General features: G+C 58.5%; 1 protein-coding gene across 2 annotated transcripts; it reads right to left on the reverse strand.

Annotated features, from left to right (window-relative positions):
- Positions 1-4,911: 4,911 nt before the first annotated feature.
- Positions 4,912-10,559, reverse strand: TCEA3 (transcription elongation factor A3). 2 transcript variants are annotated; one of them, XM_085208632.1, is made up of 14 exons: positions 10,290-10,559; positions 8,790-8,852; positions 8,594-8,699; positions 8,304-8,469; positions 8,119-8,187; positions 7,906-7,974; positions 7,743-7,817; positions 7,477-7,611; positions 7,239-7,393; positions 6,687-6,748; positions 6,044-6,193; positions 5,438-5,584; positions 5,275-5,346; positions 4,912-5,040 (listed from the first exon to the last, which is right to left on the reverse strand). In XM_085208632.1, the coding sequence occupies exons 1-14, from the start codon at positions 10,356-10,358 to the stop codon at positions 5,032-5,034; spliced, it is 1,347 nt and encodes a 448-aa protein (XP_085064758.1). In that variant the 5' UTR covers positions 10,359-10,559; the 3' UTR covers positions 4,912-5,031. The 2 variants fall into 2 exon arrangements, with proteins under 2 accessions (XP_085064758.1, XP_019478394.2); XM_019622849.3 differs by having other exon boundaries at positions 7,477-7,554; positions 10,290-10,556.
- Between the last annotated feature and the right edge of the window lie 484 nt (positions 10,560-11,043).

Genomic DNA, 11,043 nt, shown 5'->3' on the forward strand with positions numbered 1-11,043 from the left:
TAGATGTAGGAGTGGTACCTATAGGTGTAGGAATGATACCCACGGATGCAGGAGTGATACCTGTGGATGCAAGAGTGATGCCCATAGATGTAGGGGTGATTCCCATAGATGTAAGATTCCCATAGATGTACCCATGGATGCAAGAGTGGTATCTATAGATGTAAGAGTGATACCTAAGGATGTAGGGGGGGTACCCATGGATATAGGGGGGTAGCCATATATGTAGGGGGTGTACCCATGGATGTAGGGGGGGTACCCATAGATGTAGGGGGGGTACCCATGGACGTAGGGGGGGTACCCATATATGTAGGGGGGGTACCCATGGATATAGGGGGGGTAGCCATAGATGTAGGGGGGGTACCCATGGATGTAGGGGGGGTACCCATAGATGTAGGGGGGGTACCTATGGATGTAGGGGGGGTACCCATGGATGTAGGTGGGTACCCATAGATGTAGGGGTGGTACCCATGGATGTAGGATTTGTATCCATAGCTGTAGGGGTGAAACCCATTGATACAGGAGCAGCACCCATAGATGTAAGTGCAGAGCAGTGCCCGTGGATGCAGGACAGTTCTACCAACCCATCACCTGGATGAACATTCTCCACTTGCACCGGGGCAGACTGCAGGTTGGGCACTGGGAAGAGAGTCTTCACACAGAGGGCTCAGGCTCTGGATGCCGCTCTGGGGCGGTGTGTCTGTGCCTGGAGGAGGGCTGGTGGCACTGGGGGGACGTGGCCCAGGGCTGGCAGCACGTGGCCATGGGGCTGGAGCCACGGGCATTCGGCGGGGGGACGTTTTTCCCTCTCCATAGCGGAGGTGCCTTCTGAGCAGAGCAATTATTCTCTCTTCTCGTCCTTCTCCTTTCCTCCGTATCCAAGCGCATCCTCGGCGGGCCGGGATGAGTCACGGCGGCGGCAGCAGCGCTGTAAGAGCATCAGCACACGATTCCCCCCGAGGCTCCGCGGCTCCGCATCGCCCTTCGCCAGCAGTTCCGCTCCGCACGCACTCAGCTCTCTGCCCTCGGGAAATGCCACGTCCTGCTGCCAGGTGGAGGGCAGCGAGGTGGTGCCGGCCCAGCAGGTGACATTGGGACCGCAGCCCCAAACCAACCCCACCCCCCCAAAGCAGGAGCTCAGCTCCACAGCCCTCTAGCAGCGGCGGTTAACTCCCTAATTACACACCCTGCACGGCCAGGCTGCTTTGCAGAGTGCAATTAATTAACGTTTGCATCCTTGGCGTTTGCTGACCCTGCCAGACTCAGGAGCAAATCGGCTGCTGCGGGTAATGGGTTTGCTGCAGGACGAGCTGATTCTGAGCTGGATTTGGAAGGCAGGGTGGGTGCTGGATGGTGCAGCCCCGTGTTGGGGCTCATCCGGAGCTCGGGGGAATGGAGTGGAGGTGCAGAGGGAGGAAAACAAAGCCGTAGGGTCAGCATGGGCCGTGCTGTGCTGGCTGTGCGTGGCCAGGCATCCTGAGATGCTGCTTTGGGGGCAATGCAGGCAGGCTGGAAAACACACAAACGTTTCCCTTGTGCAGCACAAATCCTGTCCCTTGGTGTGGATGGCATGGATGGGATGCAGAGGATGCGGGGACTGGACATCAGGGTGAGCTCCCAGCCCAGAGCAGGGCAAACCCCAATAAATAAATGAGTGCACACACAGCCCAGCTCCCTCAAGCTGCCTGGTGCTTCATGAGATCACTACAGATCAATCTGCTGCTCTTAATTGCTGAGTGCCTGAGAGCTCCTGGTGGGGAGGAGCACAGCGTCAGGTGGGGAAACCAACGCTGCTGCAATCTTTCCCCCATTATTATTTAGGTCGCCTAACCCCTATGCAAAGCACAGGGATGGGGGTTAACCCAACTGGGGGAGGGGAGGGGGCTGCCTTGTGGATTTGAGGGGCAGAGGCAAAGCTGAGATTTTGGGAAGGCTGTGTGGAGTCAGCAAAGCAGGGGAATCACCACGCACCAGGTCTACTTTTGGGGAAGAAAACCTTCTGTAATCCTGTAAATCCTGTAATTTTCCATGCAATGTGTTTCACCTTTCCAAGCAAAGCTTTGGGTCGGGGTTATCATCTCAGCAGATGCATTTTATCATCCAGGGAGGAGTGGGGGGTGACGTTGTGACACTGCAGGATGGCATCCCTGCAGCTCAGCCCGCTCCCCCCGGCGCCTCACAAAGGTTGCAGGTGACAAACTGATTATTTTTTTCCCCCCGTGATTTTCAAACAGGAGAAAAGAAAAGGGGACATCACACGCTGCAAAGATGGGCACAGCGCTGTTGTCCCCTCCAGAGGTGTGAATCCCATTCTCAGGCAGTGCAGCACAGGGATGGGGATGTGCTGGGGGTGAAGAGGGGGGGTGCAAGAGGGGATGCTGTGTGGAAATGATGCCTACGAGCTCCAGGTGGAGGACATCTCCTTGGGAGGACGAGGGGCATCGCTGCATTGGGATCAGGGATGGGCGCTTTAGGGTCTGCTCTTCGCCTCGTGCATCCCCCAAAGTCAGAGCCTCCCGGCCTTTAAGGGCGGAGAAAAAACTGCTGATGGAGGTGTGGGTAAACAACAGCTGTGTCCCTGCACTGCATAGCATGTGACCCCCCCGCTCAGTGCCACCCCCAGGGCCTCGCTCCCTCCTAAACCCCCACCAGTGCCCAGCGTGGCAGTGTGCGTTAATGCAGCCCTATGGCCGTGCTGAGTCCCCAACCTCAAGCTGCAAATCAAAGCACGACCCACCCAGAGAAAGGGATGAAAAGCCAAAAGGAGGGTGAGGGACATCCCTGGGGGGAGCAGGGACACCCAGACAAAACGCAGCCCCCACTGCTTCACCTCATTCCCAAGAATCCCACAGAATGGATTTCCCCTCCTTGCTCCAAGCCTGCGGATGGGCACCCAGCACTGCAGAGCCTTGGGGACCGCAGGGGAAAGGACCAGGAAATGGGGTTGTCATGGAAACCAACGAACTGCCAGCACTGATTTTATTTATTTATTTATTTATTTATTTATTTATTTATTTGCTTTTTTTTTTTTTTTTTTCCCAAGACTGTGGGAAAAAAAAAAGAAAGAAAAAAAAAAGGGATGGAGGAGTGGGAGAGAAGGGCAGCATCAATGCCAGGATGGATGAGTGGATGGATGGGGGAATGGATGGAGGAATGGATGGGTGGAAGGATGGATGGATGGATGGATGGATGGATGGATGGATGGATGGATGGATGGATGGATGGAAGGACAATGGGTGGGTGGATGGAGGGATGGGTGAGTGGATAAGTGGAGGGATGGGTAGAGGGATGGAGAGATGAATAGAGGGATGGATGGATGGATGGATGGATGGATGGATGGATGGATGGATGGATGGATGGATGGATGGATGGGGAGATGGATGGAGGAAGGGATGGAAGGTGAGGTGAAGGGTAGGGTGGAGGGATGGAGGGATAGAGGGAGGGATGGATGGGTCAAGGGAGGGATGGAAGGAGGGATGGGTGGATGGAGGGAGGGAGGGAGAGAGGAGGGAAAGATGCTGTAGAGGTGCTTTTTGGGAGCCACAGGGCCTCGATGTACATAGCAGTGAGATGTTGCAGGTGCAGCCCTGAGGGGGGACTCAACGCATTTTAGTCTCCTCCTGAGCAGGCTGGGGGATGCTGAGCAGGTCAGGGGGCTGCCAGCTGTGTGGGCACAGCCCTGGGAATGTCACCTGCATGGCCTCAGGGGGTGACACAGACCCCAAACATCAGATCCCAAATGCCATTGCTTTGGAGACCCGCAGTTGGGCACCGGGTTTTCCAGCACACGCAGGCGTGCACAGCCTCCCCGTGGGATGGGCTGGAGGTTCAACCCTGGGACCACCCCCTAGAGCTGCCCAGAGCCCATGTCAACCCCTGCACGTGGCCAGAGGGACTCTCACTGCCCCCTGCCCAATGACACCCCTGCACCCATCGGCTCCCACAGCAGCTGCCCGTGGCTATTTACAGCCCTGCACAGGAATTCTGAGCAGAGCAATAAATCCATCACCTGTTCCCAACCTCCCGGTGCTGGCAGGACATACGCTCACGTTGCTTTGGGACAGACAGACACAGGTGGGTGCTGGGGCTTTGCTACCCACGGCACAACGATGTGGGGCTGTGCTTTCTCTGCTATTGATTGGACCTTTCTGCAGTGCTGGTAGTTGCACCGATGTTTTATTCATCCACCGTATTCCTTAATTGCAGCCATATTTCACAAGTGGAACTAATTGCCTTCTTGGCTCGCTAATGACCTTGGTATGCTAACAAGTACCAAAGCTCAAGGTGTTTTCCCAGGAGCGTGAAGGTTCATGGCCCCTCTCAGAACCACCAGGGTGCAGGAGAATGGGGTAACAGCATCCAAATCTGGGCATAAACATCCTTGAGCCTTTGGGGGTGTGCTTTCCCTCCCCCAAACTCTCTGCCCATGGAGACCCCCCACCCCTGGCTGTGCAACCCCAATGCAGAGCTAAATCCCACGTCACCTCCTCCCCATGGCAGAGGAACAACCTGGGGGAAACTGAGGCACGGGCACTGATTTTCCCTTCAGAAAGCACTCGGTGCTAGAGACAGCTCATGCTTTTATTGCCATAGCTGGAGTCTTTCTTTCCACTCTCTCCTCCCATCCTTTCTTTCCCAAGGTGCAGGGTGGGCAGTCCATATGGCACAGAGCAGAGGGATGCAGCAGCATGGCACCAGACACCGCTGCCACCAACCTCCGCGTCCTCCCATTGCACTCCGTAGGACAAGGGGAAGGAAGGGCTTGGGGCCCTTTCCCAGCCCTACATCCATAGGGCAGCATTCCTCCTGCCCCCAAACCAAACCACACCAATTCAGGTTCCCAGTACAAAAGGCTCAAATTCACTGGGTTCTTCCCAAGCAAACCAGTGAGAGGCTCTAGGGAACGCAGTGCAATGGGATGGGGAGTGGGGGGGGGGGGGGGCTGAGGCCACCCCATTGCTTCTCATTTCCACCCCAATGTTCTGTCACCGTGTCCCATCCATGTCGCATCCCCTCCAGCCCCACTGGGCGTCATCAGCAGAACTGCAAAGGAAGCAGAGCCCAGGGTTGGGGGGCAGCCAGTCCCACTGCTGGGAGGTGCTGGGGGGGCCCTGCCACCCCCACTTTGGGGTCCTGGAGCAACTGTGTGCACACGGTGGTGGCACCACATCACTGCCCACAATGGGGTTTGGGGGCAGCGAGGGGGACCAGCATCCTAAAACGAGACAGGGGAGGTTTTGGGGGAATGCTGAGCCCCCCCTCCCACCCACTACGCACCTTCCAGCGGTTCCCACATTCATTGCACAGCACGAACGTCGTCATGGGCTCATCAGCACTGCGTGTCTGCACCTGGAGAGGGAGTGGGCAGCCGTGTCAGCAGACATTGATGACTCCCCTAAATCTCTGGGTTTCCCTGGGTGTGCAGAGCCCCGGGGCTCACCTGGTTGTAGGTGCAGTTCTTCTTCTTGCACTTGCCGCACTGGAAGAGGTCGGTGACGGTGCCGCCCGTTTTGGCCATCTGGTGCTCACGGATGGCCTCCTGGGTCATGGCATTGCGCAGCTCCTTCAGCTCATCGCTGGCCATCTCCTGCCATAAGGGGACCAGGTCAGCACCCGTTTGGTCACCATCCACGAGTGCCAACCCTGTAGGCCTTCATCCTCCTTTCTCTGCAGGATTTGGGCTGGCCAGAGGGCCATCGCTGTTGGAGAAGACCTTTTAGGTCATAAAGTCCAACCGTCAGTCCATCCCCACCGTGGCCACTCGTAGAAGCATTCAGGTTGGAACAGACCTCCAAGATGACCAAGTCCAACCCAACCCAAGCCCACCACCGTGCCCACTGACCGTGCCCCCAACTGCCACATCCCCACAGTTCTTGAACACCTCCAGAGTGACCCCGCCACCTCTCTGAGCATCCTATTCCAGTGCGCTGCCATTGGGTTTTTCCTAATATCCAACCCGACCCCATTCTCCGTGCTTGCTAAAGGACTCAGAGCCACCCAGGGAGGGGATCGAGGACCCCATCCTCAACCCTACAGCTCTGTGCACCTCGGCGGTCATACGGGCAATGAGGGCGGGCGCGATGGCCCCGCACAGCACGTTCCTCCGCAGGTTGGGGTTCTTGGGGTCCTTCAGGTTGCTGATCCTGCTCCGCACACGGTTGCGATACTTCATGTCCGTGCTCTTCAACTCCTGGAAGATATGTGGGGCCAGTCAAGGAAATCAAATTTCTGGAGTAGGAATGGTCTCTGGGGCTGATTGTGGCCGAGGGGGAGACCCCAAAGCATGAAGTTGGCGGTGATGGGGAGGTGGCCCCGTCCCAGTAGAATGGAACAGCCTTGCGCTGCACTGAACCAGAACCCGGCACCCAGAGCAGTAATGGTGCCTTGGGCTTGGGAAGGGGCGCTTATTTCATTCCCTAAGGAGAAAGACAGGTCTCCAAGCAGAGGGACTGGGGACGCGCAGCATCAGGGCGCGATCATATGGGATGGAGCAGGCTGGGGATGCTCAGCATCAGCTTTTAGTACGGGTTCCGGGCTCCCTCTGCAGGCAGTGGGGCCAGGCAGGCCTTGGCAGACGCTCCTCACCCCCTATCCTCGTCCCTGTCCCCATTCCTGTCCTTGTTTCCACCACATTGCCCCTGTCCCCCACCCCAGGACCCCGCAGCAGCAGCAGCCCGGGGATCACAAAGGATATGGTCTTCTATCTCAGATGCCATCTTCTCACAGTTGACACCGAACTCCTTGTAGTCATCTGCAGGGAGAGGAGGAGGGGTGACGATGGGGTTGGAAGCAGAAGGGCCTCACCCTGCACCCACAGAGCTCCAACAAAGCAGCCAATGGGGAATCTCCAATGGAAACCCAATGGGAAACCCAATGGGAAACTCAGTGGGGCACCCAGTGGGGCACACAATGGGAAATGCAATGAAGAACCCAATGAGGCACCCAATGGGGCACCCAGGGATGCACCCAATGGGACACCCAATGGGGCACCCAGGGATGCACCCAATGGGACACCCAATGGGACACACAACAGGGCGCCCAACAGGTACCCCATGGGACACCCAGTGGGAAAGTCAATGGAAACACAATGGAAACTTACTGGGGGCTCTGTCCCCAAACTTGTCCTTCCAAAAACTTAACCCTTTCCAATGACCACACCCAGACTCCTCACCCAAGACCCCTCGCATCTCCTTTTCCTCCCCTTTGAGGCCAAACACCCCTCACCACCCCATCCCACTCACCATCCATGCGCAGTGCGGCCGTCAGCATCTCGACGCATTTGTCCCGCACGGAGTCCCCAGTCAGGTAACAGGGGGGCAGGAGGCAGATGCTGGGTGAGAAGGAGGGGCTGCTGGGGGTCCGTGGTGTCTCCGCTTTGCCCTTGCTGCTGTTGGCTCTGTGGAGACATGGGGAGGTTTTGGGATCCCGCACAGCTTGGGGGAATGGCAGCCTCTTGATGGGGGGACGGATGGGTCCTACCTCTCTCCGTTGCTGTCGCTGGAGCTGCGCCGGGAGCTGTTGGGAGCTGGTGAGGGGTTGGCACCCACTGAGGGTCTCCTGGGGGTGACATGGGGGGGACGGCAGCGGTAACACCAGCAATGGGGCACGCAAAGCCTGTCCCGTGGTCAGAGCACCCCCAGCAGTGCCAGGGATGGGGAGGTTGGCACCGGCAGCCACCACCACCGTCGCGCCCATCCCTGAGCCCATCTCTGGGAGAGGCAGAGCTGGGGGTGCCCCCTCCGTACCTCTCTCCTGAGGGTCTCTTCTGCGGGGAGGAAGAGGAAGATGTGGCTGAGGACCGCGAGTCGGCAGAGTCCCTCCTGGCAGGAGCAGCCCAGTGTCAGTGCACAGCAATAGGGACCGAGTGGTGAGTCTGTAGTCCCCCCCAGCCCAACCCAGGGCCCCCACCTCTCCTTCTTGCCATCCAGAGGTGATTTCTTCGAGGCTGCAGTGGGGCTCCGCCCGGCGCTGAGCTCCCTTCAAGGCAAAACGCAAAAGGAAATTGGGAGATGCTCTCAGCTCCCAGCACCCCCGTGTCACCAGGTCCTGCCCAGCCCCATCAGCAAAGTTCTCCCCAGCCCCCTCAGAGTGCCCTGCAGTCACGGGGAGGTTGGTAGGTACCTCTCTGGGTTGGGGTCAGTGGGTTGGCCCTTTGTGGAGGCTGCGTGGGAGCTGGACTTGCTGGGCTTCCTGCAGACAGAGAGAGTGGGGTGGCTCAGCAAACAGCCCCAGAACAGCCCCCGCTTTGGCACAGGGAAAGGGAAATCCTGGTTCTGTGGCAGTGCAGCATGCACTGAATCCCACACCTCTCCTTGTGCTTCTCTCTGTGCTTCTCGGTCGGGTTCTTGGGGTGCTTTGCTGGGTGGGGGTTCGCCCCTTCATTGGGACTGGGGACATCCAACCTCTTCTCTTTCTCCTTCTTCTCCTTCCCCCCGTCTGTGTCCTTCTCCTTTTTTGGGGGGGCAGAGGACTCTGGGGATGGAGTGGGGGTCACAGGCACAGCACACACCGAACCGAATCCCAGCATGGGATGCGGGGTTGGGGGCACCAATACCCCACTACAGGCATTTTGTGGGAGGCTTTCTGCCCCTCTCACCCAGCAGTCTCTTCCAGTTCTTGATGAGAATCTTGGCCGAGGCCACCACCTCTTCATCCGAGCAGTGCTTCCGCACCGAGTTGACGGCCACCCCGATGCGCGTGGTCTGGGGATGGACATTATAGGGTCACCTTCTCCAGGTGGCAGGGCTGGGATGAGCACCACCATCCCTCCAGGATCCCTCGACCCCTCTCACCTGCAGCAGCTGGATGGTCATGGTGTAACCAGTGAGAGACTTGAGCAGGTCCAGAGCCCCTTCCTATGGCAGGGGAAGGAACACAAGACCCATAGAGGATCGAGTGGAGACACCTGAGGGGTCCCTGGAGTGGTTAGGATTCGTGTCCACCACCAGTGACGCCCCCATCAAACCCAAACCTGCACCCATGGGAAAGGCTGGGGATAGCAGTGCGTCCCCAAGGGCCACGTGGCACCAGGTTCCCAGCCTGGCCCTCGGGCACACGGTGTCTGCGGGGTTATATATATCCCAGCATGGCTCTGCATGGGGTCATCTTCCTCCCCGGTATTTTTAGAGCTGCAGGAACAGATGGAGGGTGCAGGTAGCATGGCAGAGTTGTGTTGCTCAGAGCTCCCGGCTCAGGGGACATCTCCACGCTGTCCTCCAACTCCGTCCCCTCCCCAAAGTGGGGTAAAGCAGGAGGGCTGGGGGACTGAAACCACAGCCTGAGGCTGGGCAGGGTCACCTGTGAGCTATGGGGTCATTCCCAGCAAGGGAAACTGCAGAGAAGGGTAATTGCAAAGGGAAGAGCAAACTGCCCACGTGGCTGCCAACGAGTCTGAGTTGTTGCATTTTTAGCATCCCCAAAAGCACAGGGTTTGGGGGGATGGCACTGCCATGAGCCCCACAGGGCAGCCCGTGCCTTGCCAGGGCAAAGTCCGGTTGGAACAGTCAAATATTAACCTTGAGGGCTAGGCTCTCCTCCATTCCTCTCCCCCCCCCATGGAACCGGATCACCACTGGGTCCTCACCTGGTGCACAGGGAGCAGGGCTGGGTCATGGCACCGAACCCCCTGGGCTGCAGGGGAGCCCCCTCCCTTCGCGTGGTTACAAAAGGCACAGCTGCACTTGGGGTGCTGGGGGTGCTGCTCCCACCCCCCCTTCAGTTTTCCTTGGCACATTGCTGAGCTCGTGGTGTCAGCCCTGACCCACACTGGATGCTGGTGGCTGGGCTCCAAACACCTGTCACCCACGCTGCTCCCACACCAAGGGGTGCTCAGAGCCACCAGCCCTCACCCAGGACCCCCCCACAACACCCCATCCCCATGACCTCAAGCAATGGGGTGCACCCATGGCTCCAGATCCACAGTCCTGGGGCCGGGCAGCACCCCAGGGTGCTCAGCACTCCCTGTGCTGTGAGCAACAGCAGTGCAGGCAGAGCAAAGCTCCCTCCTCCTCCTCCTCCTCCTCCTCCTCCTCCTCCTCCTCCCACCCCACCTTGGGGAAACCTGTGCTTTTCCTCCCTTCCTCATCCCAAGCCTTGCTGCACCCTCCAAACAAGCTCGCACAAGCCTGCAAAGATCGCACACGTGTCCAAATAGGCAAGACAAGCAAATCTTGCACCCATGTGCAAACAGGCACAAAGGTGCAAATATTGCACACCTGTGCAAAAATCGTTGCAGTACGCACGACGACTGCACACTTGTGCAAACACTGCACTCGCAGCCCTGCCTGCCTTACCGTGCTCTTCCTGGCCACCATCTTATCCAATTTCTTGGCAATCCGGACCAGCTCCTCAGCAGGCCCCATGCTGGCAGCTTGCAAAGTTCCAGGCTTTGGTGGTTGCAGGAGCAAATCGCAGCTGGTGGCCGCGGTGTGGGTGCGAGGTGGGCGCAGCGGGCATGGAGCAGCGGCACGGAGCGGAGCAAGGAGAGGAAAAGGGGAAAAGAGAGGGAAGGAAAGCAAGGGAGGAAAGCAGAAAGGAGGTGTGGCTGTCCCGACCAGTTATAAACTCCTGCCAGGCAAGCGAAATAGCACGGGGCAGGGCTAAATATAGCCCAGAGCAGGAGCAGGACAAAGATTGCAGTGCTGGGGGAGGCGATGCAATGGGGAGGCTGCGCCCTTTGGGGCCGGGAGGTTCAGGGGGCTCCAGGAGGTGCCGGAGCACAGGGTTGGCACTGGGAGGGTGCTGGGACGTGGCCTCTGTGCTGCCCGGAGCCACGCAGGCTTGATGCAACTCGCTGCAAACATTGCACGGTGGGGAGAGCCCGGACTTCACCCCGTGGCAGCGCTGTTTTGAGGCACCGACGTCCCCAAGGAACCACGTTTGGGGCTGAGCTGCAGGGATACCCCAGCATATCGCTGGTGCTGAGGTGCTTTGGGTGTTTCCACAGCCCGGAGTCCATCCACTGAGCAAAGGCAGATGAGGGAGCTGGGAGGGAAGGATGCTGCTGCAATGGAGACACACAGCCAGCCCTTGGTGCTGCTGGTGCAC

Source organism: Meleagris gallopavo, chromosome 25, assembly GCF_905368555.1.
Source record: "Meleagris gallopavo chromosome 25, MGAL_WU_HG_1.1, whole genome shotgun sequence".
Lineage (NCBI taxonomy): Eukaryota > Metazoa > Chordata > Aves > Galliformes > Phasianidae > Meleagris > Meleagris gallopavo.

What these genes read in the sequence shown, in the direction of transcription:
- TCEA3 (XM_085208632.1), bottom strand. Translation starts at nt 10,358, where the DNA reads ATGGGGCCTGCTGAGGAGCTGGTCCGGATTGCCAAGAAATTGGATAAG. An exon ending in AAGAGACCCTCAGGAGAGAG is followed by an intron (nt 7,612 to 7,742) that starts GTACGGAGGGGG and finishes ACCACGGGACAG; the next exon opens with GCTTTGCGTGCCCCATTGCT. An exon ending in TTGCCCGTATGACCGCCGAG is followed by an intron (nt 5,585 to 6,043) that starts GTGCACAGAGCT and finishes CCCTTATGGCAG; the next exon opens with GAGATGGCCAGCGATGAGCT.